General features: G+C 39.2%; 1 protein-coding gene across 1 annotated transcript in view; it reads right to left on the bottom strand.

Moving 5' to 3' along the window:
• The window catches only part of LOC127657043 (nidogen-2-like), a 52,373-nt gene that overhangs the window by 7,846 nt on the left and 17,475 nt on the right, over window positions 1-27,052 (bottom strand). Inside the window, 6 exon segments of the mRNA XM_052145681.1 lie at window positions 1,463-1,687; window positions 5,619-5,855; window positions 8,561-8,791; window positions 11,199-11,324; window positions 13,079-13,207; window positions 16,694-16,840. Coding sequence (XP_052001641.1) covers window positions 1,463-1,687; window positions 5,619-5,855; window positions 8,561-8,791; window positions 11,199-11,324; window positions 13,079-13,207; window positions 16,694-16,840 — 1,095 coding nt within the window.

Here is a 27,052-nt window from a genome sequence, read left to right as displayed (position 1 = left end):
CGGAACCAGACCGACCATTGTTAGCATGTGGCCCTGGTGCTGGAGCGTCTGCAGAAGTTTCAGTTGTTCACATGGGTTAAACTCCTCGTGGTCGCTATAATGTGGTTCGCTCTCAGTGTCGGGCGTGGTGAGATGCGGAGGCAACTGAGATTCTTCCTCTGCCACCCAGATTGAGGCGAGACACTACGCTACCAGGAGGACTTAAGAGGCATTGGGCATTCCACATAGGGGAGGAAAAAAAATTCAGTTAAGGGGTGTATTCATTCAGTAAATCCAACCAATAATCTGCTCCTTCACAGCCTACTCTCTGATCCTATTGGATCAGTCTTTACAAGCACGTCAAAGAAAGACAAATGGAATTTGTATGTGTGCAAATGTACGAAGACACTTTAAAATGAGAATTTAAACATCTTAACAGTTCCCACCACAAATGGTAGGTCTTATTTTCCCTATTTTTTTTCAAATGCTGGGCTCAATTATTACTAGACAATTACTTATTATTAGACAAAGAAAAATATTAAGATTAGCCTAAATAAGGGGTCTGGGTAGCTCAGCGAGTATTGACGCTGACTACCACACCTGGAGTCGCAAGTTCGAATCCAGGGCATGCTGAGTGACTCCAGTCAGGTCAGGAGTGACAAACCTCCTCTCATTCGGTCCTTCAACAGATCTTCATTCACAAAACATTTGCGAACGAGTATGCCAATATATTCAGTTCGTTCACAAATCACCTCATCTCGTTGACACTCAAATGACTGATGCACTAGTTCAGTGAAGGGGCGTATTCGTTCAGCGGGTTAAACAAATGATATGCTCCTTCACAGTGTGCACTCGAATGTTATTGGCTCATGCTGTAGTCAATCTTTACAGGCATGAAAAGAAGCAGGGCTCATTTGCTTCATAAGGGAGAGATGTCAATGAACGAAAGATATGAGTCTGTGTATGATGGCGAACGAGAACGATTCATTCAATTAAAAGATCTGTTAAAAAAGAATGATTCGTTCACGAACGAATCACGACAACGTCACAACCATGAACCATGACTTTCTACTTGCTAGCTGGTTGAAAGTGGTAGTAGGTGGAGGGACGTTCTCATTCTAGAGAGGATTTGATTGGACAAAAATTTTTAGAGAAAGAATGTCAATTTAAACATTAATTTTGTCAACCTTTTGGAGTACACTCGCATTTGGATAAAGAAACACAAAGCTTACATATATGAGCCCCGTTCACACATGCAACCAGGTAAATTACAGGAAAACCGTTGAGTTTCCTTTACTGGTAAATTTACCAAATGTGCTGTTCACACATACTATCAATAAGGAAATGTATAGGTTCACACACAACCTCTTAACTGGAAATTGTAGGTAATTTTCTGGAAAAGGATGTGTGTGAACACGACTATGGACTAAAACCCACAAAAATATTATTTTAATTCCATGGGGTAAAACTGAGCTGTACTCACAGGCTGGTTTCACAGCGTCATGCGAGCGCGTTCCAGATACTTCCCGCCCATCTCGGTCCACACACCAGCAATAGCTGCTGTCTCCATAGCACTGCACCGGGTTGAACTCACCAGCAGAATCACACTGAGGTAGATAGTTTTTGGAGTCCGGCTGGCCTCCATAGTGCTGCAGAAGACTGGCTCTCCAGCGCTCACACACCGTCTGTAAACGCTGGGTTGGTGGCACTGGGTGTCACAGGGTAATTCAGGTACATACAGTATTACTGATGATGTACAATATGTATAACCACATATGTTAATAATCAAATGAGCAGTCAAAATAGCCAAAGATTTATCCAGCATGCTCAGCATTAAAATAGAGTGAAAAAGTTGTTATTATAAATATTATCATCAATATGAAATAATTAAATGCAATTATGATTAATAAGACATTTTTATTATTATATGATATAAGAGGGATCTTGTATGACCCTTATACGGTTTAGCGGCCATTATCTAGATCACTGTAAAAAACAATTATTGCATTTTATCCAGCTTATGGGGGTTTTTGAGTCACAGATACTATGAAATGTGAATTACATTCATCTACATAAAAACACATGTTCGACCAACAATATTCCCCCAAATGTTGTCCCAATTAGCCTAACAGAGTTGTATGAACAAACAATTTTCTGTTAAATAATTTTGCTGATTTACCAGCATGCATGTGGCAGGGTGAGGGCGAGACCTGACTTGGCAATATAAATAATAGTTTTAATGATAAACGTAAAAAGACACAAACACACGCAAATGACGGATCTCTCTTTCTCGTCGCACCACCGTCTGCCATTGGCCTTTATCCCTCTCGGAGGCTTGATTAGCCTGATAAGGGACCGGGCGTGCATAATCACAACCCGGCCCCTACCCTCCACCCTGCCACAATGCATTACAACATGAATGAATAATATGGCTAGTGTTCTAACATATTTTTTTGCTGTTTATTGACTTTATTTATGCTGTTATTGTTGTTGTTTTTTTTGTTGCCACTGTTAGTCAATTGTTGTGTGGTGAATTTAGGAGTTCATTTTTTATCTTAAAGGTGCTGTAAGCGATTTTAACCATTCTACTTTAACGAGATTGAGCCGTTGGAGTAGCCACGCCACCTCTTTCCAAAACCCTGCACTCCAAAGATAGCAAATTAGCTTTATTGAAAGTGACATCATGCAGAAACGGTTGGTAAAAACAAAAGCAACAAAATATCGCCCTCAACTGACAACTGTTATGAACAACATGGCTTAAAAATGGTATTAAGTCTCAATAATTCGCTGCAACTACAACACTATGAGAATGTGCAAAATAATGCACAGGTTGAAAGCATTATTGTCCGTGGACACATATTTGTTTGCTGTTTACAGAGTCTAGAGCTGTCACAGAGGTAGGTGAGATATCTTACAACCCTTATTTAAGTAATATCTCTCAGGGAGAAGGAACATTTTTGCATACCTTTCCTTGAAAAAAAATAGCTTACAAGATTTGTGTCTTAAGGGTTGATGTCTATTGTATGTACTGCCTTGCCTTGCAAGACATACCTCTCTATAGCAGCAAAGATTGCAGTTAACATCATGTAAAAATAACTGAAATGGTAACAGAATGAAAGTTCTCGTATTGTGAATTGAGAGTTGGCTAAGCAAGAAATTAGTACCGTAGTTCTCTCAACAAGATTTTTTGTATTTAGTGAACAAACAAATTCACATTGACTAAACAAAGCAATATTACTGAGGACAATATTAAACATTTGTTGAGGGAACTCAAAAATATTACTGCGTCATGCTGCCATGATTTTTTACATTTGCTCAATTCTATTTTTACAGTCTACATTTTCCAAAATAAATATGCAATCAAATAAAATTATGAATAATCTTTTTTTTTGAAGACTATTGCCATCTATTTGAGAAACTAAGATGAATCTTAAATAAATAGTGTTAATCCACTGTGCACAGATCAGCACCTGAGGATACATCAGTGTCAAAGCAACAGACTTTCAAAATCTTTGCCCAAATCCAGGGTTCTTTCAGAATCTCACATGTCTTAATGTGTAAAGTTCCACTTAGAGGAGTTTCAACCTGATAAGAAGCCAGCTGCATCAGAAGAGGAGACCAGTCTGACCTGACCTGCATTTGCAACTCAGTACCATGTCGTGTGAAATAAGCGGTGTGGAGGCTTGACAGAAAAACAAATTACACCTACTCAAATCCCGTCTGTGTTTAAATCATCCTCTGTATACACTACCAGTCAAAAGTTACTCAACACTCAACTGAATTTATGTTTCCCATGATCTTAAAAATCTTTTGATCTAAAAGCTTGTGCTTTAATGCTTAAAGTGTGAGTGAATTTCTATACAAAACTAAAGATTTTATCTAAAACCTTTTTTTTCTTTTCTTTATTTTTTAATGTATGAGTTTTGCCGGAGAGTAAATTCATGTTAAGTATTTCAATACTGTTAAAAAAACAGAAGTTAAAATATAAGCTAATTTTAAACAGTTTAAAATGTTTGGTCACTACATAACTTCAATTTGTGTTATTTCAGTGTTTTTCTAAATTGTGACAAATAGTAATAATAAAGAAATATAGCTTCAAGAAGCAATTACGGAGCCAAGCACCGAAATGGCTAGCATTGCACAGCATTAACCACAACCCAAAGATCACATATGACATTAAGCGCAAACACACGCAACATTACACATCGCAAAGAGACATCGCAAGTTTAGAGTCAGCATACAAGTGTGAATTATCTTTTGAACTATAGGCTCAAAATTGCTCCGGTATCCTCAGAACATGACGTTTATGATGCATAAAATATATAAAAAATGATATTTAAAATCTGACAATGCTTTAAAAAGATATACATTTTTAATAAAATTCAATGTGGCAGAGGGACATTATGGCTGACATGTTGGCTGACAAATCTGCATGACCTAAGGAATCCACAAGCAGCAACCCCATGATTTTAGGACAAACAGTTCAAAAGCTATGGGCAAAAATAACTATTTATTTTACATCTTTTGACCCATAGGTGGTGCTGTCTCCAAACTTTGCATGCACCCTCAAACCATGGTCATGATAGGACAAAGAGCTTCCAAGATACTGCCTCGCATCCAGTTTTATATCGACCTCGTTAACTTTGTGCTGCTGTAACTTTAAATAAAGGTGAAAATCAAAATGATGTACTATTATTTCAGTGCGACTTGGCCTGGAGATTATTTCGAGCCATTATTTGGACAAATCGGACAAAAACTGTAAACATCATTATCCAAGATGGCAGCTACTGTAATGGGCGGAGTTATAATGTATGGAGGTTCATTTGAAACAATAAGAGGAGATAAATCAGACAAAAATTTAATTTAGTTTCTAGGAAAAACTATTCAAAAGATGCATGAAAATAAACTGAATTTTTGGACTGGTGGTGGTGCTTTGGAGTTTGTCCTAAAGGTCCCAAATGACAACCTCAAAAATTTGTGTCAAATTTCATTATTTTCTATACGCTATATTAACTGTTTTCCATGTGTTCTCTCAGTGTCTCTATTTCAAATACACTTATATAGCTGTGGACATACACACTGCACTGCACTAAACCAGAGTCTAAAATCTCCTCGTGTTCTTTAAACCACTCTGGACAGATTTATTAATTTCTCTCTATTCATTTAAAGTTCAAAAGCACACTTCCACATTAGTCAGTTTCTTTTTTTGGTAGTAAGACAGAGAGATGGAAATAGGAGGGTTTCAAACTGTGGTGAGAAGAGGACACAATTCATCTGCAGAGTTGACATGGACCAAACTGCTCTGCTTTCCTTCTCTCTATAATTTCCTAGAACGCAGGCCAGACTGGACTCTGAGCTCTGGTAGAAATTAGACTGTTTACATACACATGATGAGAAACTACTTAGCAAATTAGAAAGGTTGTAATTTTCAAGAAGCATTACAACACTAACACCAGACATTTGATTGTGACCTTTGTTAATGTTTTGGATGTTTTGAATTATATAACATCACTAAGGACTTTGAAATAAAGTAATTGGCTAAACTGGATGGAAATAAGAATATTATTGTCATTTATCATCCATCATAAAATCCTAATCAGGTGTGATGCAACAGTGTCAAGCAATTAATCGCATCTTACCTGGTTCATCACAGTTTCTTGGTGGGGCTCCGGGTGGAGTGCGGGTGCCCACTCTCTCCTGCCCTCTACTGTCCACACACCAGCAGTGACCTGTGGAGCCATGACACTGCAGCGGTCTGTACTGACCCTCCTCATCACACTGAGGGATGAAGGCTCCTATCAGAGGAATGCCATCTGTTCCACCCTGAAGACTGTCTCTGTGCTGCTCACACTGAGTCTTCGGATGAACTGAAGGCACTTTAGATACACAAAGGAATTTGAGCAGAACAGAGAGTTATTCCTAAATCCTGCTATTACACCCCTGAGTACACTGCAAAACATTTCTGTCTTGTCTTCTTCAGCCATCTCAGATGTGTATGACTTTCTTTCTTCTGCTCAACACAAAGAGTTTTAGAAGAATATCTCACAATACAAGTGAATGGTGGCCAGAACTTTGAAGGTCAAAAAAGCAAATAAATGCAGCATAAATGTAATCCATACGACTCCAGTGTTTAAATCCATTTCTTCAGAAGCAATATGATAAGAGTGGGTAAGAAACTGATCAATGTTTAAGTCAATTTTTACTATAAATTCTCCTCCCTACACAGTAGGTGGCGATACGCAACAAAGAATGCAAACTGCCAAAAAAAAGACGAATATGAAAGTGGAGATTGATAGTAAAAAAGGACTTAAATATTAATCTGTTTCTCACCCAGATTTATCATACCATTTCTGAAGACATGGATTTAACCACTGGAGTCTTACGGATTGTTTTTACGCTGCGTTTATGTGCTTTTTGGTACCCATTCACTTGCATTGTGCGGATCTACAGAGCTGAGATATGCTTCTAAAAATCTTTGTTTGTGTTCAGCAGAAGATAGAAAGTCATACACATCTGGAATGGGATGAGGGTGAGTAAATTATGACAGAATTATCATTTTTGGGTGAACAACCACTAAATTGAAAAAACTATGTTCAAAGCATAACTGATGTACTCGATACGCCAATGGCTACAGAGAAGACAAATGGTAGTTTTGACAAAACTCTGCCTCTGCACCTTTTCAGAAAGGAATGCAGTATGTATGTAAACAAAATAATGTGAATCTCATCCAAATTTGACAGTTGAATGAGTGTTTTTCAGCATGGAAAGATATCCTTTTCCCCTTAATGTCTTGGGGGCTTGTTCTCCTAGACTGCTATGGCCTTTCAGCAAAATAGCATCTGAAATTTGTACTGAAGATATGTTCTAATGAAAAGAGTGTCTCTAAAGCTGTTTCCATGGCAATTATTGAAAAGTTAATTCATAATAACTAGGCAGCCACAGCACACTGGCCAGAAGATGACAGGATTATTTCATATAAATACTATTCAAATAATCTTAAAATTAAAACATAATAAAATACTATAAAACAGCTAAACATGAAGATCAAGATGGCCTACAACATAAAGACCCTGGCATACTTCATACAAAATCGAAGAACGAACATGTGTGACATAATTTAGAACAAATTCTGGCCAAAATGAAGGTATTTTTAAGTTTGTTATAGATGTTTGTAACAGCTTTCCAGGGCAAACTTTCTGGAAAATGTAGTACCGGCTGCTAAACACCTTCCTGCTATTGGTCCATGTCATCTGTAGGTGTGACCTGGAGGTCCACCTATTTTGAGGCCGATAGTTACACTGTTCAGTCAGTTAAGATCAGTCAACATGAACAAACTGGCATGTGTTATTAGCAAGCTGGTGCAAACGTACCTATATCTGTATGATTGTTCGAGTAGAGTTTTTTTGTTTAATACGTTTAATATTTGTCTACAAAAAGGAATCAAATTTAATCAAATATTCTTAAGTGCCCATTCACTCTTTTGTTTGATAAGCTGCTTCACTCATCTGCCCATTTGAATGCATAAAATGTTAAAACCACCTGCCTAATATTGTGTAGGTCCCCCTAGTGCCAAAACAGTGCCAAACCACATCTTAGCATTCTGAGATGCTATACTTCTCACCACAATTGTACAGAGTGGTTATCTTAATTACCGTAGACTTTTTCAGTTTGAACCAGTCTGGCCATTCTCTTGTTGGTGCCAGACAGGCTGGTTTGAGTATTTCTGTAACTGCTGATCTCCTGGGTTTTTCACGAACAACAGTCTCTAGAATTTACTCACAATGGTGCCAAAAACTAAAAAAATCCAGTGAGATGCAGTTCTATTGACGGGAATGCCTTGTTGATGAGAGAGGTCAACAGAGAATGGCCAGACTCGTTCGAACTGACATAGTCTACGGTAACTCAGACAACCACTCTGTAAGACTGTGGTGAGAAGAATAGCATCTCAGGTTGGCGCAGTTTTGTCAGCACAAGGAGGACCTACACCATACTAGCCAGGTGGTTTTAATGTTGTGGCTGATCTGTGTATATGCTTCTTCACATGCTGTTCCTGCTACCTTTGCAATGTAAAGATGGCTATAATAATAATAAAAAAACAAAACAACACGGGTAGATTTTTGCCCATTACCCTGTTTTGCCATTGCCTTTAAACACATTTGTCTGTGTTTCTAACGAATTCTCCAATGTAAGCAAGTATTGTGCACATGCCTCTTCATGGTTTGACATTAAAAGCAAACAATAAATTGATTATTTAAAGTCTCATATGGTTTTCTTGCTTTGTCTGATTTTTTAAATAAGCTGATTTTGTGTGAGTTATCAGCATATTGGTGTGCATGTAAATGGGCTCATTGACAACATTGACTCTCTAACACATCTCACTATCTTAATGTATCAAAATATCTAAATACAATGCTTAGGTCTCAAAACAAATATAATTCTGTTCATAAAATGAAATTCGTATTAACCCTTGAGGATTATACCTAGTCATCTTGAAAAATGTTAGGGAATTTCAAACAAAATCCACACCATGGCCCACAATTTGACTGGACCAAAAACTTTCCAGTAGCCCTATATCTCTTACCTGGCTCAACACAGTTTCTTGGTGGGGTTCTGGGCAGAGTGCGGGTGCCCACTTTCTCCTGCCCCCTACTGTCCACACACCAGCAGTGACCTGTGGAGCCGTGACACTGCAGCGGTCTATATTGACCCTCCTCATCACACTGAGGGATGAAGGCTCCAACCTGAGGAACGCCACCTGTTCCTCTCTGAAGACTGTCTCTGTGCTGCTCACACTGAGTCTTGGGATGACCTCCTAAGTAAAGGAAGGGAATGTAAAATGAAAACGTAAAATGGATATGTAATTGGTAATGTCTCTGCTTAAGGGAAAGGAGGAAGCCTTTTTTTTCTCCACACAGAAAACTTGCTTTTCAGCTAAATCAAAATAGCACTGTCTCTCTGTGTGTGCGTGTGTGTGTGTGCAGCTCTCTCTCCCCTCACTGGCGTCCGGCTTGCCCTTGAAGCTTGTCTCCACTCTCACTGCAATGACAAACAGCTGTTAGAGACAATCATTGCCAGGTGATGATCCTTACCGTTCTCATCTCCTGATCTCGCTCTCCATTCACATCCACTCAAACACGCCCCCACCACCACATACCCCCATGGCCCGACTCAGGCCAGGGAGCCATCTGGCCTTCCCAGTGTTAAGGGGATCTGCCAAAAACCCTTACGAATCATGATTTTCAGGGTTTTATTAAACGTTTGACCAAGCCGTCCATTTGTGGGTCGTAGACGCTTGTCCGAATCAATATAATACCCCTTAATTCACACAGCTCGCATAGTGTGCGTGACATAAAATAAGTTCCTTGATCAGTGAGGATTTCTTTTGGAATCCCCACTTGGAAGATAATTCTGAGGAGTGCCTCTGCATCACTACGGATATCGTGTTGCGTAGTCCACCAGATCCAACACAAAGTGATGCCCGTGTGACGTCCACTCTGATGGCCCGACGAGGTCTATACCAATTCTTTCGAAAGGGACCTCAATGAAAGGATGCAAGCGCTCTTGGGGTGGCCAGCAGATTCACCAGCTGACATTCACGGCATGCCGCACACCATCTGAGAACATCCCAGTGAACACCAATAGAAACAGGCCATTAGATAGTTCAGTGTCTTTTCCTGCCCTAAGTGACCTGCCATCGGATTATAATAAGCCATCTGGAATAACATGTCCTGACAGTTCTTCAGTATAAATAACTGGGTTGTATCTTCCTATGTATGAGCCTCCTGTGTCACTCATTACAACAGGTCATTCATAATAGAAATGTACAGGTATGTGAGTGGAATGTCTGGCTGAAGACGATGACCATCAATCACTCTCACTTTGTCGAAGGCGTGCCTAAGAGTCTCGTGTCTGCTCCAGAGGGAAATTGATGGATGGAAGTTTTGCTACAACCCGAATCCACCAAGGCCTGATATATATACCCCCCGTTAATACTCATAGGTATGCGGTATGTCCCAGCTCAATCAGGGACAGCCTGCGGTGCATCAGGGACCTGAACCAATGTCCCCATCTCCAGCACCAGGCATCGGTCCCGGAAATGCCCAGGCTCCCCGGAGCTCCAACAGAACGTCCCAGAATCCACACCCGTGCCCGTGACAGCGGGTCCACCACCATGGGAGTGAGGCAGAGGAAACCAACGGGTAGTGCAATCCCCAGAGCCGAGGAGCCAATTTGGGAGGAACAGGACGGAAAGTTCACCGGCTCCCGAATATGCCACTATGTGGTCCTCTGCCAGCTGGATGGCTGTTTGGAGTAACGCCGGGCAGTGGTACTGGACCCACTCCACCGTCCCTTACAGAAGTCGAGTGATAAACTGCTCCAGTACCACCAGATTGATGACAGCTACAACGTCGCATTGCTCAGCCAGCAACCACCTCTGGCAGGCATCCCAGAGTTGTTGGGTGAAGGCAAACTGGCGGCCAATGGTCTTCGAGCGTAAGCATTGGTGCTGCTGCTCAGGTGTCCGGCTGACCCATTGCAGGATGGTTTTCCTCAAGTCTGCGTACACCAGGAGGTGATCCTCTGGTAACTGCTGCGCTGCGAGTTGGGCTTCCCCGGACAACACTGGGGCCATCTGCATGCCCCCGCCGTCAGCTCAAAGATCTCCAGGAAGGCCACTGGATCCTCCTGGGGAATCATCTTGACTAGTGGAACCCAGGGTGGGGCGTTCACAGAGTCTGGGGTCACGGCTCTCCTGGTGCAGCAATCTCCGGAATGTCTGCGTGTCCTCAGCTTGGGCCTGGAGGAGCGCAATGAACCACTGCTCCTGTTTGGTGCGCAGCTCGAGGAGGGCCTGATGTTGTGTCTGGTGGATGCTGGCAAGGGTCTTGACAACGTCATCCAGAGGTGAGGGATCCATGGTGGCATTCTTCCACCCTTAATTCCCCGGTTTCGGCTCTATTCACAAGCCGGTGCTCAACCACGCCCCCACCACCACAGGATATTTAAAATAGATAGATAAAAAAATGCATTAAACTAACTCAAGTGACTCATCTAAAATTCTCCTTGTGGGGAGCAAATCCATTAACTGTAAATAATTTTGCTGTCTACTGCTTTATGCACCCTTTGCATTGGGAGGTGGACAGTTTACTAGGGTTTAAAACATCCAGACAACCAAAAGATTAGCTTTTCCTTTCATGGAAGTAAAAAGATGGCCCTACCATTTTCAGGATAGCACTGGAAACCATCTCCATGGAATCCTGGTTGGCACTGACACTGGAATGATCCTTGAGTGTTTGAGCACAAAGCCTGGCTGTGGCACGGCTGGTCACGGCATTCGTCCACATCTGCATTCACCAAAAACACAACATTCACTCCACAATTCAACAAATACACCATCCCCAAAGCACATATGTATTACATTACTCAAACATTAACAACATTTCTCAGGATGTTAGTCTGACTCCTGGTTGTAGCCCAAAGTCTTCTAACTCCAACCATCCTGTTGAAGATGAGAAAGGGCTGAACAGGAAGAGTTAACTGTCCTCTGACCCCCATGTGTTGTTCAGATGTGAGTCACCTATACTCATTCCCTGAGTGGGGACATTGGGTTATTGTTTCAATCAAAATACCCCCTGGTTACCCATGTCTTTCCCTGCACTGCAAACTCTTCACCCACAGAATTCAGCTGAGAGAATGAGCCTGTGTATGTGCTCTGTTACATTCCACTGACTACACAAATCAGTAACACATTTTTTAACAAGATTGAGTAACACATTAAATGCTGACCAGGGCACAGTTGCAACACTTAAAAGAATAAAAAAAAATTACATTCTCTCATTATTTACTCACCTTCATGCCATCCCAGACATGTGTGACTTTCTTCTGCTGAACACAAATTAAGATTTTTTAAAAAGGTCTATACAATGCAAGTGAATAGTGATCAAATCTTTGAAATTCCAAAAAGCACATAAAGGCAGCATAAAAGTAATCCATAAGACTTCAGAGGTTAAATCCATGTCTTCTGAAGCAATCTTGACCATTTTGGGTGAGAAAAGACCAAAATGTAAATTATTTTTCACCATAAATTTTGACATCTGCAGTCTCCTTGGTGATAATAATTTCAAGCTTGATTACACTTCCTAAGGTCATCTAGCACTCTGCGCATGTGTCAAGCACTAGGAAGTGTAATCTGGAATTGCAAGATGTACAGTGAAAACTGAGTTACATTTTGATCTGATCTCACCCAAAACCAATTGGATAGCTTCAAAAGACATGGATTAAACCACTGGATCGTATTACTTTTATGCTGCCTTTATGTGCTTTCAAATGTAATTTTTTTTTATCACCATTCAATTGCATTGTATAGACCTACAAAGACCTATATTCTTCTAAATATCATCAATTGTGTTCTGTAGAAGAAAGAAAGTAATACATTTTCATTTCTGGGTGAACTGTTAACTTTTAAGTTAATAAAGCCCTTAATCATAATGCCCTGAACATTTTTAGCAAAGTGTTTTAATAAATTGGATTGTTGGGGATTTAATATAGCATTTAATATAACCCCACCTTAGAAATAAAAGGTTATCTCCTGTGACAGGGCGGAGGGCGGGGCTAATCAAGCCTCCGAGAGGGATTAAGGCTAACTGCGGACGGTGGTGCGAGAGAGAGAACGTTTACAGGCATCTGTCCGTCATGTGTGTGTTTGTGTTTTTTTGTTTAAGTATTAAATTACACATAATTTATATTGTCAAGCTGGTTCTTGCCTCCTTTCCCTGTAATGCCCTTTACATCTACCATTATTAATCTAATTTTGTGTACAAAAAAGAAAATGACAGAAAATGCGCATGCTGTGCACAGTTTACATAACGCATAATGAGCAGTATAGTGGGATGCCATTCTAAACATAGCCAATGACTAGTTTAAGACAGCATAAATTAATTTTGGCTTTACACTTGCCACAATGCCAAATGTAATGCTGCAGTATCTTCATATTTTAATCTAAAATTTAAAATCCCACCACGAAAATGCCTGGTATGCCAGATTACCAGTCCAGCCCTGGGGAAGACACGTCTACTTTAGACATGAGGAAGTGTCTTACCCTGACATGTGCGTCCATCAAATCCAAACTCAAATCCGCCGTGACACTGACAGCGATGGCTTCCGGGCAAGTTCACACAATGAGAGTGAGCACCGCAGGAGCTCAGACCTTCTGCACACTCATCCACATCTACAACAAGAGAGAACAAGTACTCAATAACAATTCACACTGCTCTACTTTTAAAGGAATAATTCAGCCATTTTTAATTCCTAATGCAAATGGGGCCTAGATGTGAGCTTCCAAAAATTGGAAGAATAACACAAAGTAATCAGCAACCATTGGTCTTCAAACTTGGAATACAGTGCACAAGTCCTATGGATTAATTTAATGGTACTTCTGTATTTCTATATTGGTCTGAGCTGCAAGAACATTCTTCAAAAATTTCTTCTTTTCATGTCCCACATAAAAAATTAAATCATGGAGATTTGGAACAACATGAGGGTGAGTAAATAATAGCAATTTTCAGGTATTTTGGGGTGAACTATTCCTTTAACCAACTAGGGAACCAGATTCTTCCAACACCAACATTTGTTTGAAGTACATTTGGTATGTGAAAAGTTGAACGAGGTGTCTTGGAATTCATCAAGCATGGCAGTCAGGTGCTAGAGAGACAAACCATGCCCTGAGATCTGGGCGTTTGTGATGACAGGGAGAGAGAGCGGGGGATCTCGTCCCTGTCGGAGTGCGTGGGAACAGGCCTGAGGCTCTGGGTGGGTAAAGGGCTGGACAGCAGGAGACCTGGTTTTGATCACTGCTAATTACAGGGAGGGTAAAGAACCCCCCCCCCCCCTCTGTTTTTCTCTCTTGATTTTTCTCTGCTCTCTTTCCTTGACCCCTTTACTATCTAATCTGTAGAGTGAGCAGTTCAGACAGGTGATGAAATGATCCTCTAATAGGAACATGCTGCCTGAAAACCCACATACTGTATGCACACATATACTTATGCACACACACACACATACCGGTACAACTCCCACACACATATTGAAGTGCAGGCAGTGCCCTTCAGAATAGTACTGGGAAATCCGATTCATTTCAGAAAATCACTTTGTAAGGCTAGTTTCTCTTAAAATAATTTGTTCAAAAGAACTGTTGATTTACCCTTTTTTTTTTTTTGAGTCATCACTTAAATGTTTCCCAGTAAAATTTGTATTATCAGCATTGCCGGATTTACAAAGGTGATACTTATCACTTGTGTCAGTTCCAAAATAAAAAAAATTACATTTTAGGAGAGAAAAAAGTATTTAGAGAGGGGAAAAAAATTATAGAGATAAACATTTATATATAGAGAGAGAGAGAGAGAGAGAGAGAGAGAGAGAGAGAGAGCGAGAGAGAGAGAGAGAGAGAGAGAAAAAAAAAAACTTAAGAGTGACAAAATAATTATAGACAGATTATGTTTTTTTTACTAAAAGTTTTTTTTTTTTTTTTTTCAAAGTGCAGTTCAGGGGCTTCTGTTCTAAGTAAAGTCATCCCTTACAGTCATGCGATTATATGCTTTGAATATTAAAAAAAAATGGCTCAAAAGTACAATCCTTTCGAAAATTGGACATCACTACTTCAGAAGTAAGATATCACCTCAAAATCCATGCTCAAACGAGGAAATATCAGGTTGCCTATACCCCCTTTCTAGCAAACAGTTAAGGATGTGGCCTCTTTTCGTGTGGCTCAAACAGAAATAACACTGAAAACGTTGCTTACAAATTGTCCCCAGATGCACCACAACCCTACAGATCTTCCACATTCCATATGGAGACTGTTTAGTCTTTCTGCTGTATGGCTTGTAACAGTGGGCAGAAGATGAAAAAACAGCAGTCTGTGAAAAGGGGGCAGAGGGTCAACTCAGGATACACTAAAACCCCATTTCCACCAAAATGGTACTGAAGTTCATACCGGAACTGGTGTTTGCCTGGGGAACATAGCCATGTTTCCGCTGACTTGAGAGCTGAACGATGACGTAACTGACTATGTTACAATGTATTCTGCCCAAAACAAACAAACTGTAGCACATCTTGGCCTTATGAGTTTTTAAATAAATATATATTTCAGAACATAGGTAGCCAGTTTGTAATGCTTCTTTAAAAATGCAGACATTTTGTTGCACATTGTCAAATAACCTTTTCAGCTATCTTGTTGTAGCATTGGCAGCTACAAATAACAAAGAGTGTAGCAATTTATGTAGCGTATATGCTAGACTAGCAGGCTAATAAGCTAACTTTAGAACTGTTAGTATAATAGTTAGCAGTAAGGTAAGCTATCAGGCTAACTAGCTTACATTATGCTAAACTAGCCAACTAATCAGTTTGCTAATCTAGTAGAATAATGACAAGTGGTATGCTAAGCTAGTGAGTAAATGGCTTTATTATGATATTTCTGAAAAATCAGATAAGAAACATAGTTGACAATGTGGCATGCAATTTCAAAGATTAATTGTCATATTTACATAGTAAAGACAACATCATATAACTGATTTTGCAGATTTTCGAATCAGGCACGGCAGAAAGTAGCCTGAAAGTTTCTTTAGCCATTAGAATTGCTTTATGGTCCATGAGGATTAAGATTCTGCAAACACCAGTAGGCCTACCAACACCCTGTCAGTGGAAAAATAACTTGAGTGTTTGAGTAGTGTTTGACTCATCAGATAGGAAATGTCTGGTTGTGCTGGTGTCCTACAGTTGTGTTGACCCCACTTCAGAATGAAGCGCAGTTTTGATGTTACACATATGCAGGACTCTAATGAAAGTAGATGAAAAGCAGACTGTTGGGTTACTCCCCGAGAGGAATAATTCCCAAAGTACTCCAGACCCTCATCAGATTAAACAAGAGTGGCCCAAAAAGTTTTTGGAGTTTAATATCATTAGAATAAAAATATCAAAACAAGTAACATCTGGACCCAAATGAGGCTAGATATTTTCACAATGCAAAATGTTCCTTTTTCTGAGCTGTTTTTGCAACAACGAATCAGCTGGTTTCAAGGTGATTTTTAGTGGATGTATTAAGTTCCCCTGAAGTTCACACAGGTGTCTTAGCCAGGGCAGGACTGGGAAGAGAAATCGGTCTGGGATTTTACATAGCAACTCGGCCAAAAGTTGTTGAGCGATTGGGGGTGCTGGCCTTTTCTGCATATCGCGGCGCCGTTTTGTAGCCTGTTCTGCATAACGAGGCGGTACATTATAGCTTATCGCGGCCAATTCGGCCCGTTTCGCGGCCGACCCACCGGCCCACTCGTTTCTCCTGGTGGCCTGTCCGCCCCTGATCGGCCCCAAAGTGTGTCGGCCCACCGGGAAAATGCTCGGTATGCCAGAGTACCAGTCCAGCCCTGGTCCAAGCAGAGTAACCACTAGTGTAGTTCATCACGTAAACTATGGCAGTGTTCCACAAACGTTTGACTTTTTCTTTTTTTTTAAATATCCTGTATCTACTATTTAATAATTTGCAACCTAACTTGAAATATTGTGCATAAAATGCATCATTGTGTTATATTTCTTTAAAATAAATGCCACTTGGTTTTATGTTTTGCTATAAAATGCAATGACATTCTTAAATCTGTATTTGTGTCTCAAGTGTCCATATACTTTTTGAGGCTACTGTATTTCCATTCAAAACCACTTCACTTACCATAACAGTTATGTCCGTCTCCTCGGTAACCTGTGGCACACTGACACGTGAACAGCTGGCCCTCGCCCGGCACACACTGTGCAGTTGTGTCACAGTCATGATTTCCAGAGTAACAGGGGTTCACATGTTCTGGTTCTGGGTCCCCAGCTGTAGATGTGGAGGCACAGAAATTATGATTAGGAACAAGCAAATAACTTGAAATGACCTGGTTCTAATTCATGGGTATCAGTCTAATAGAAAACTAAGCAAACTGAAAAACAATAGATTGCAACAGTGACCGCCCACTTTTACAGGGTTTTGAATGTATATTTCCCATTCATTTGCACCATATGCTTTTTTTCCAGCTCATAAAATTACTAAACTTTGATTAAAAAAAAAAAAGTATTAAAATCTTATTTAAAATAATTGTTTTTATATCAAAACAAAGAATGAAAGGGGCCTGGGTAGCTCAGCAAGTAAAGACGCTGACTACCAAATCTGAGTTCACAAGATTAAATCCAGGGCATGCTGAGTGACTCCAGTCAGGCTTCCTAAGCAACCAATTGGCCCGGTAGCTAGGGCGGGTAGATTGACGGTGGGTTACCTCCTAGTGGTAGCTATAATGTGGTTCTCGCTCTTGGTGGGGCACGTGGTGACTTGTGCATCGATGCAGCGGAGAATAGCATGAGTCTCCACATGCATGCTATGTGATAAGATGTGATAATGCTATGCGTGGACTGATGGTCTCAGATGCAGAGGCAAATGAGATTCGTCCTCCGCTACCCGGATTGAGATGAGTCACTACACCACCACGAGGACTTAGTTGGGCATGCCAAAATTGGGGAAAAAAGGTGAGAAAATGTGAGAGATTGGGAAATGGCACAAGCCTGATTTGAACATGTGTTGCCCACTGGGTTGCCAACTTTCCACCACCCAAATACAGGACATTCCAGACATTGTCAACATCAGACATGATGTTATACTGAGTGGTGATATAGAACCGCAGACAGCTTTCAGACATTTAGTAATGGGGGCCTTGTAATAAACGTTCATTCACAGGTGTTAACATATGGAGAGGTGTGAACACAATCTCAAATGGGCCATTCTTCCTCTAATGACCTCAGAGGTCAAAGTACTTGACCTGGAAAAACCAACAACTTTAATATAGTTGTAAAACTCAGGATGGCTCCCGCACAATTAGAACAGACCACCTAGCATTACCAGACTGACATTACCAAACTTCTTAGACAAAGACAACAGAACTTCATTGTGCTTCAGTAGAATTCGCCATACGAAACACCATGAGGGACCCATTGTTGGAACCCTTGGGTAATGCCAGAGCCATATAGAGAGAGAGAGTTGCGACAACTCCATTGACTCCAATGGAACGTTTTTTTTACAGCAATGGCGGCTCGTGGAGCCTCTCAATAGTTCCCGGAAGTAGCAGCAAACACATGCCCCGCCGTAGAGATGCAGCAGTACAAACCGCTTGTTATGCACTTTTAAAAGGTGAGACGTTTAAAGAATAATATTATCTTATTCTGTATATTATCAGTACATCTAAATAAAAATAACTTGTAAATTAAAACCTTATAGTTGAGTATTACTCATTAAATTAGGAGATAAGGGATGTTATCGGATAACTAACAGATTAGGCAAGGATTGGAGCTGGATAAAGTTAGTTACGAACACCCTATTAATTGTAAAATCTGTTCTCTTGATTCAGTTTCATCCATCGTTTTAAAAAAAAAGTAATATCGTAATAAATTATTACAATTTAAAATAACTGTTTTCTATTTTAATGTATTTTAAAATGTAATTTACTCCTGTGATGCCAAGCTGAATTTTCAGCCTCATTACTTTTGAACGGCAGTTTATATACAAGTATGCTTAAGTTGTTTTAAAGATGAATATACACTCACCTAAAGGATTATTAGGAACACCTGTTCAATTTCTCATTAATGCAATTATCTAATCAACCAATCACATGGCAGTTGCTTCAATGCATTTAGAGGTGTGGTCCTGGTCAAGACAATCTCCTGAACTCCAAACTGAATGTCAAAATGGGAAAGAAAGGTGATTTAAGCAATTTTGAGCATGGCATGGTTGTTGGTGCCATACGGGCCGGTCTGAGTATTTCACAGTCTGCTCAGTTACTGGGATTTTCACGCACAACCATTTCTAGGGTTTACAAAGAATGGTGTGAAAAGGGAAAAACATCCAGTATGCGGCTGTCCTGTGGGCGAAAATGCCTTGTTGATGCTAGAGGTCAGAGGAGAATGGGCCGACTGATTCAAGCTAATAGAAGAGCAACTTTGCCTGAGCAACTTTGTATGCAGCAAAGCATTTGTGAAGCCACAACACACACAACCTTGAGGCGGATGGGCTACAACAGCAGAAGACCCCACCGGGTACCACTCATCTCCACTACAAATAGGAAAAAGAGGCTACAATTTGCAAGAGCTCACCAAAATTGGACAGTGGAAGACTGGAAAAATGTTGCCAAGTCTGATGAGTCTCGATTTCTGTTGAGACATTCAGATGGTAGAGTCAGAATTTGGCGTAAACAGAATGAGAACATGGATCCATCATGCCTTGTTACCACTGTGCAGGCTGCTGGTGGTGGTGTAATGGTGTGGGGGATGTTTTCTTGGCACACATTAGGGACCTTGGTGCCAATTGGGCATCGTTTAAATGCCACGGCCTACCTGAGCATTGTTTCTGACCATGTCCATCCCTTTATGGCCACCATGTACCCATCCTCTGATGGCTACTTCCAGCAGGATAATGCACCATGTCACAAAGCTCGAATCATTTCAAATTGGTTTCTTGAACATGACAATGAGTTCACTGTACTAAAATGACCCCCACAGTCACCAGATCTCAACCCAATAGAGCATCTTTGGGATGTGGTGGAACGGGATCTTCGTGCCCTGGATGTGCATTCCACAAATCTCCATCAACTGCAAGATGCTATCCTATCAATATGGGCCAACATTTCTAAAGAATGCTTTCAGTACCTTGTTGAATCAATGCCACGTAGAATTAAGGCAGTTCTGAAGGCGAAAGGGGGTCAAACACAGTATTAGTATGGTGTTCCTAATAATCCTTTAGGTGAGTGTATTGTGTATATGAATAAGTATTGTAAGAATTATACATTAGATATATAATATTTATAATACATAAATAATTATATTACTATATATAGAATTGTAAGAATTGTAAACAATAAGCTTCATTTCGCTAAATTTTAAATTTCCGTAACTGCTGCTAATAGTTAATAGTTCATTGACCCATTGTGCGGTGCGAGCTGGAAATCACCTGTCACCAGCCTGTCTATGTACTATCTGAAAAGTCATAAATATGACATTAGTTACCATGAGATTAGTAAAAACAATGAACATGAGGTAACATAAAAAGGCAACAGAAACCCTAGCCTGAAATAAGTTGAGGCAAATAACGGTAAGCGAACACTAATCCTCAAATATTAGCTGATTTGATCTTTAAAAAAACAACATCGCTGTAACAACATATTCATGCTACATACATATGTCGGTGTGTTACATAAATATATAAAATAAATGCATTTATTGACTACTAATTACCAAAAATCGCAGTTCTGTCACTCTACTCTAACAGTTTGAAATGCCCGCCAAAGCACTTCCTGGAACTATCTGAAGTCTACGTGAATCACGTGACGATCAAGCATTTAGAACTTCCGTTGTCGCAACTCTCTCTCTATATGGCTCTGGGTAATGCTGACTATGTTAAACCCCACCAAACGCCTCCTCATCACACATTAAAAACAGCTTGATTTCCTCACCCAGTCCAGGGACCAATTTGGCCAATTATCAAAGGCAGACAAGAAGACTTTTGTTTGAAGTGAGAGAGAACGAGAGAGACAGTCCCCTTTAAAGTGACTCCACACAGAGGAGGGGGAAAATGGAAAGAAACTAGAGGACAAATGTTGCCAAGGTGGATAGGAGGGTCCCTGGTTCTTTTTAACTTTGGTGCTAATTAAAGGGACAGGGACAGACCAGTGGGGTGGAGACAAAGGTGGTGGATGAACCAGGTGGGAAACTGCTGTCCCGACCGGGAAAGGAACAGTCCTCACTTTTTTATCTCACACAATAAACTTATGTCAGGTGTGTGTGTGTGAGTGTGATGAGCTTTGGCCCATCAATTAATTTCATTCATAAATTAACATTTAATTCTGTGTCATGTTGTTCCAAAACCCTTTGACTTTTCTTTCTTCTGTTGCATACAAATTATGTAATTTAAATTACCATTAACTTTTATTACATCTCTTTTACTTACATTGAAAGTGAATGCTGATTGAGACGGTTAGTCATTCTGTGTAATATCTCCTTCTGTGTCAGAAAGTCATACAGGTTTGGAACAACATCAGAGTGAGTGGATGATTACAGAATTTTAATCTATCTATCCCTTTAAGTGTCACCACTGGCCTAATTACTATACGCTAGTCTTGTCATGCTGGACAGACATCAGCAGCTGTGTTTTCCAATTTCGGACAGGGTCCATGTGGAAGAAGCTTGGATCTTTTGGGAACAGGGATTCCGGGGTGTCCTTCTGTTCCCACAACATCACTCCACAACTATTCCTCCGAAACCTGCCTTCCAAATCTGTCATGAGGGGATAATGTGTATGAGTTCTCTGGAATCCCAAGCACTCACTACAGTTACATATCAGCAGCTGGTCATACACCAAGCACTCCACCACTAGTCTAATAGCACCAGACGTTTGACTATAAGCAGTTCTGGACATTCTGATAATGCTGCCATTATTTCCTCACCCGCATGTTGCTCCAAACACATGTGACTTTTTATGTGGAACACAAAAGGGAAAAGTGTAATGAATGTTCTGTTCCATCTGGTTAATATATTGGCAGTTGACAGAAAAAAGGAGCCAAAATTGTAATGAAAAAAAAAAAGCAGCTAATACAATTTGTGCATCATATTCCAAGTCATTTGAAAGAATAAGTTTTGGGGAGAAACAACACAAAATGTAAAGGAGTATTTCAAGTTCAATACAAGTGTATCCCAATTGACAGCATTTGTGTCAATGTTGAATACCACAAAAAATAATTTAGTCCTTTTCTTTAAAAAAAAATAGGAGGGTGAAATGGCAGAAATGTGAAGTTTATAATTTTATAAAAGCACTTACATTAATTCTTTTGTTAAAACTCATGTAGTATTTGAGCTGTTAAGTTGTTTGAACCATCGTTTTTATAGTTGTTTTAGTGTTTGTTGACATTACATAGTCATGGCAACAAAGTTGTAAAATTGGCTATAACTTGAAACAGAAAAGGTTAGTAACGGTTTTATCTCACTAAAATCATGTTAACATGCATTTTGTTTATGTCTTGTGGGTATACTTTTTAAATAGTGAGTATTTTAACATTTACAGATTGGCCCCATTCACTTCCATTGTAAATGTTTCATAATAACCCAGATTTTTTCTCTCCCCTTTTCTCCCCAATTTGGAATGCCCAACTCCCAATGTGCTCTAAGTCCTTGCAGTGGCATAGTGACTCGCCTCAATCCGGGTGGTGGAAGAAAAATCTCAGTTGCCTCCGCGTCTGAGACCGTCAATCCATGCATCTTATCACGTGGCTTGTTGAACGCATTAACGCGGAGACCTAGCGTGTGTGGAGGCTTCACGCTATTCTCCGTGGCATCCACGCACAACTCACCACACATCCCACCGAGAGGGAGAACCACATTATAGCGACCACGAGGAGGTTACCCCATGTGACTCTACCCTCCCTAGCAACCAGGCCAATTTGGTTGCTTGGGAGACCTGGCTGGAGTCACTTGGCACGCATTTTAGATTTATTTATTTTTTTAAGAAAAGGGGCGGCAAGTCAAAATAATGTTTTGTGGTAACCAACATTAAGTCTGTTGATTGAGGTTAAAGGAATGTTCCGGGTTCAATTCAAGTTAAGCTCAATTGAAAGCATTTTTGGCATAATGTTGATTACCACAAAAATGTATTTGGACTCATTCCTCCTTTTCTTTAAATCAATCAAAAGAAGGAAATTAATTATTGTGGTAATCAACATTATGCCAAAAATGCTTTCAATTGTGCGTTTGTCTTGTTTTATTTTTTTCTAGCACTATTTTTTAGTTGTATTTTTTGTGTTCCACATAAGTAAATAAGTCATAAGGGTTTTGAACAACATGAGGGTGCGTAAATTATGATAGAATTTGCTTGGAATATTCTCATTTTCAGTGTCGGTAATTAGCATCTTCAATCTAATTACTTTTAAGCTTCTAGTATTCAGATTACAGTTACTAACGTTCAGTGAAGTTAATTACTTTTAAGTACATTACTTGGGTTACACAGTTCTAAAATATTATTATTTATGTCGATTTTAAAACATGAATTATGGTCATTAGCACATCTCTGCTTTTCTATGACAGCTTAAGGACATGCGCCTCCTAATAGTCTTTTGTAAGGGAGAAACATGTGGTGCTAAGTGTGACTTGTTTGAGTGACTTGCATGTGAAAATGGAGAAAATAGACATTATTTTGAATTTGTTGAGCAAAGAAAAATGTCTGTGAAGATTGAGAAAGTAAGAAAAATTATTAGTAATGTATTACGTTTCTAAGAAATAATCATGGGAAAAGTAATCTGGTTACAATTGTATTTAAATAATTGGACATTTGTAGGGGATTACTTTTTGAGTAACTTACCCATCACTGCTCATTTATTTATAAGATACTTTGGATAAAAATGTATTTTGTAACAGTAGAAGATAGACAGATGTTATCCCAAATGAGGCCTTTATCATATCTACTGGGGTGATAAAATTCATTATGATTGAAAGAACTACATGTAGTGAGGTTCTAACATCTCCTATAAACCTTTCTTGCTTAAGTCAACTGCAAGCAAAAGAAATGTCACATCAGGTTTTGGCTATCAAATTGCATGATTCCTTAAGTGAACTAGATATGCTATGATCTTACTCTGCCTACGGACTAGATACAACACAGCTGGCGATATGCTCATCCCAGCCCCACTTATCATCTTAAAGTCAACATCTACAGCAATAGCCATGAACCACAACGTCATGGTCTGTCGTCCCATTAAAATCTCTCCTTTGAACAATACTGCCTTACAAGGTCATAAATCCAAGGGTTCAAAAAGAAACATTTGATTTAAAACATGAGCGAAATCAATGGATAAAGGGATTTGTTACAAACACAAGGCTTAACTGCACACACAAATTGCCATAAAATGCTACAGGCTCAACACTTGTTTTACTTTGCCAACATAGTTAACTTTAAGTGCAGTCCTCCTCTCTCTCTCTCCAGACCCTGTTCTGTTGTCTAATGATGGGCCGTGTTAGAAAGCAGCCGGTGGCTCTGGGTGGTTATCTTAGCCCTCATATTTGCATTATAGTAAGATAGCTGGACTCAAGCCAATGCACTGAAAGTCCTGTGTGAAAGCCACATCCATCAGCATGTTAATAAAGAAACTATTCCAAAAATGAGGGTCAGTGTAAATGAATAAGAGGCCATATATAAAGATCTGAACTATTTTCTCTTAAAGTACAGAGGGTTTTTGAAGATTTTGCACAAAAATTGAATTAGAAAACCACCATGAACAGCAAAAAGTTCCAAAAACACTGTCTGGTTAAATGCTTTCACATTAAAATGCAATGTATAAAACAGACTGTTCCGGCTCTAAATTGAAACACCTGTGAACACACTTTAAACAAAGTTTTATCTCAAAGTAATAGTTCACCAAACTGTTTTATTTCTGTCATCATTTACTTACACTCATTTTGTTTCAAAACCATATGACTTCCTTTCTTCAATTGAACACAAATTATGTTATGCCTGGTTTATACTCGACGCAGCCGTTTGATCGTGAGGTTGTGCATGATATAAAGGACGTCATCACGGCATTGGCAGAAGTGCACGTTGGCGCCGCAAGCCATCATTTCACGTGGTCGTGCACATTCCAATTATTCTGACTTGGACAAACAATGCATGCGGCACCACATTCAAAATAAACTAATTCGAGGCAACTGTGCAGGCACATCTATGATCCGTCCATGCATATAAAGGTATTATATTATACAAGACAAGTAGTCTAATAATAGTAATAAAATAAATAAAAGGAGGTTTCAAAAGACAATTCATTAATCTGTTAGATTAATCAAATATTAAAAAATATTAAATTATTTAACAAATATTTTTGCTTTATTATTTTTACATAGTTTTACTATATTATGATATCATTGCAGTTCTATCAGAAATACATTAAAATTAGGTTTATTTTCCAACCATTACTTACAGAAATCCTACATAAATCGAAATAGAGGTTTGTTGCTTTTTATTACAAAGGTTCTTAAGACTTTTACATTGGCCAAAAAACAAACCAAAAAAGGGCACAAAAAACGAACACATGTTAACGAAAATTAAGTGAATTTGCCTTGTTCAGGAAACACAAGCAGAACATATTTGTGGGCAAATTGTTAGTAAAACAATTATTGTGGAAACTGCCCCATTCATTTCAATGGATGATTTACAAGCATGTATTTACACACAAATTTGTTTTTCTCATATTTCAAGAACAAGGCCCAATGAGTTTGCTCAGTCAATACACTGCTTGTTAGCATTTCTTTCATTTTATGTCAATTTAAAAAGCATAAAATAGAGGAACAGTGCATTCAATGCCTTGAGCATTGCTCTTCAAATTTAAATGCTTTTGTATTGTTTGTTAGGAACACTTTATAAGAATATAAGGCCAAGAAATATTCTATAAGGATTTCTTTGGGCATAAATACAAGGATTTGTCTAGTGCCTTTTATTGAATCCTGAATTAAAACTAGATTAACTTTGACACACTTAATACAAAAGAATATATAACACAGGTCATTGAAAATGTATTACATTTTCCTTACTCATGACACATGAGCAGAACACACTTTTTAGTGTAAATCATTAGTAAAACCATTCTTGCATAAATTGCCCCATTTCAATGGGAATTTTTAACGCATGATACACGTATTTGTCCAGTGCCTTAATATCAAATTAAAACAAAACCAGATTGAAATTTGATGCTTTTATTACAAAGATTCTTGTATTCATTTTCTTCTTCATTCAATGCAATAAAGATTCTTGTAAAGTTTTTAAGTCGTTGTGACTTTTTGGCAAACTACTCCTTCTCATAACTACTTTCTGCTGATTCAGATTATATTTCTCAGGGCTGCCCTGTTGTTTCACAGAATAGTACAACGGCGGGCATGTCAAGTATAAATGGCTCTAGAATTTGAGGAGGTATGCGTGCGGTCTGCGGCGCGGTGCTCAGCGGTGCCAGCCGAAAGTATAAACAAGGCTTAAGGCAGCATGTTAGTCTCGTTCCCATTCATTTCATCATCTTTTCTACACACTGAATGTGAATGGTGACTGAAGCTGTCATTCTGCATAACATCTGTCTTCTATGGACGAATGAAATTCAAATGATTGTGGAATAACATGAGAGTGAGTAAATGATGATAAATGTTTATTTTTGGGTGAACTATCCAACCGTAAACAGGCAATGTTAAGGCTATATTACTTGATGAAACGTTAATCTGATTATTACATTATATTTCATTTTCCGGCATTTTTATAAAAGCAATAAGCTACTAAAGACTGTGCATGACAATGACTGCACCACAGTTAAAGGACTAGTTCACCCCCAAATAAAATGTACTCATGCCATCCCAGATGTGTATGACTTTCTTTCTTCTGCTGAACACAGAAGAACATCTCAGCTCTGTAGGTCCATAAATGTTGGCCAGAACTTTGAAGGTCCAAAAAGCACATAAAGGCAGCATAAAAGTAATCCATACATCTCTAGTGGTTAAATCCATATCTTCAGAAGTGATATGATAGGTGTGGGTGAGAAGTCCTTTTTTACTATAAATTCTCCTCCCTGCCCAGTAGAAAAGCCCTTACAACAGAAGAGCACTTAGGAATGCTGTTTGAAAGCGGAGATTTATATAATTTATTTTTTTTAAATTAATCTGTTTCTCACACACACATGTTATATCACTTCAGAAGATATACATTTAACGACAGGAGTATTACGGATTACTTTTATGCTGCCTTAACATGCTTTTTGAGCTTCTAAGTTTTGGACCCTGTTGACTTGCATTGTTTGGACCCACAGAGCTGAAATATTTTTCTAAAAATATTTGTTTGTTTTCAGCAGAAGATAGAAAGTCATACACATCTGGGATGGTATGAAGGTGAGTAAATTATCAGAGAATTTTCATTTTTAGGTGAACTTTCCCTTTAAGAAGGGTCCAATTCACATTGTGCATAACAATTTACCACTTTAATGTGGTGCAATCACTGTAA

Source organism: Xyrauchen texanus, chromosome 16, assembly GCF_025860055.1.
Source record: "Xyrauchen texanus isolate HMW12.3.18 chromosome 16, RBS_HiC_50CHRs, whole genome shotgun sequence".
In the NCBI taxonomy this organism is placed as follows: Eukaryota; Metazoa; Chordata; class Actinopteri; order Cypriniformes; family Catostomidae; genus Xyrauchen; species Xyrauchen texanus.
Note: the sequence above shows the minus strand (reverse complement) of the source record. Positions and strands in the feature narration are given on the sequence as shown.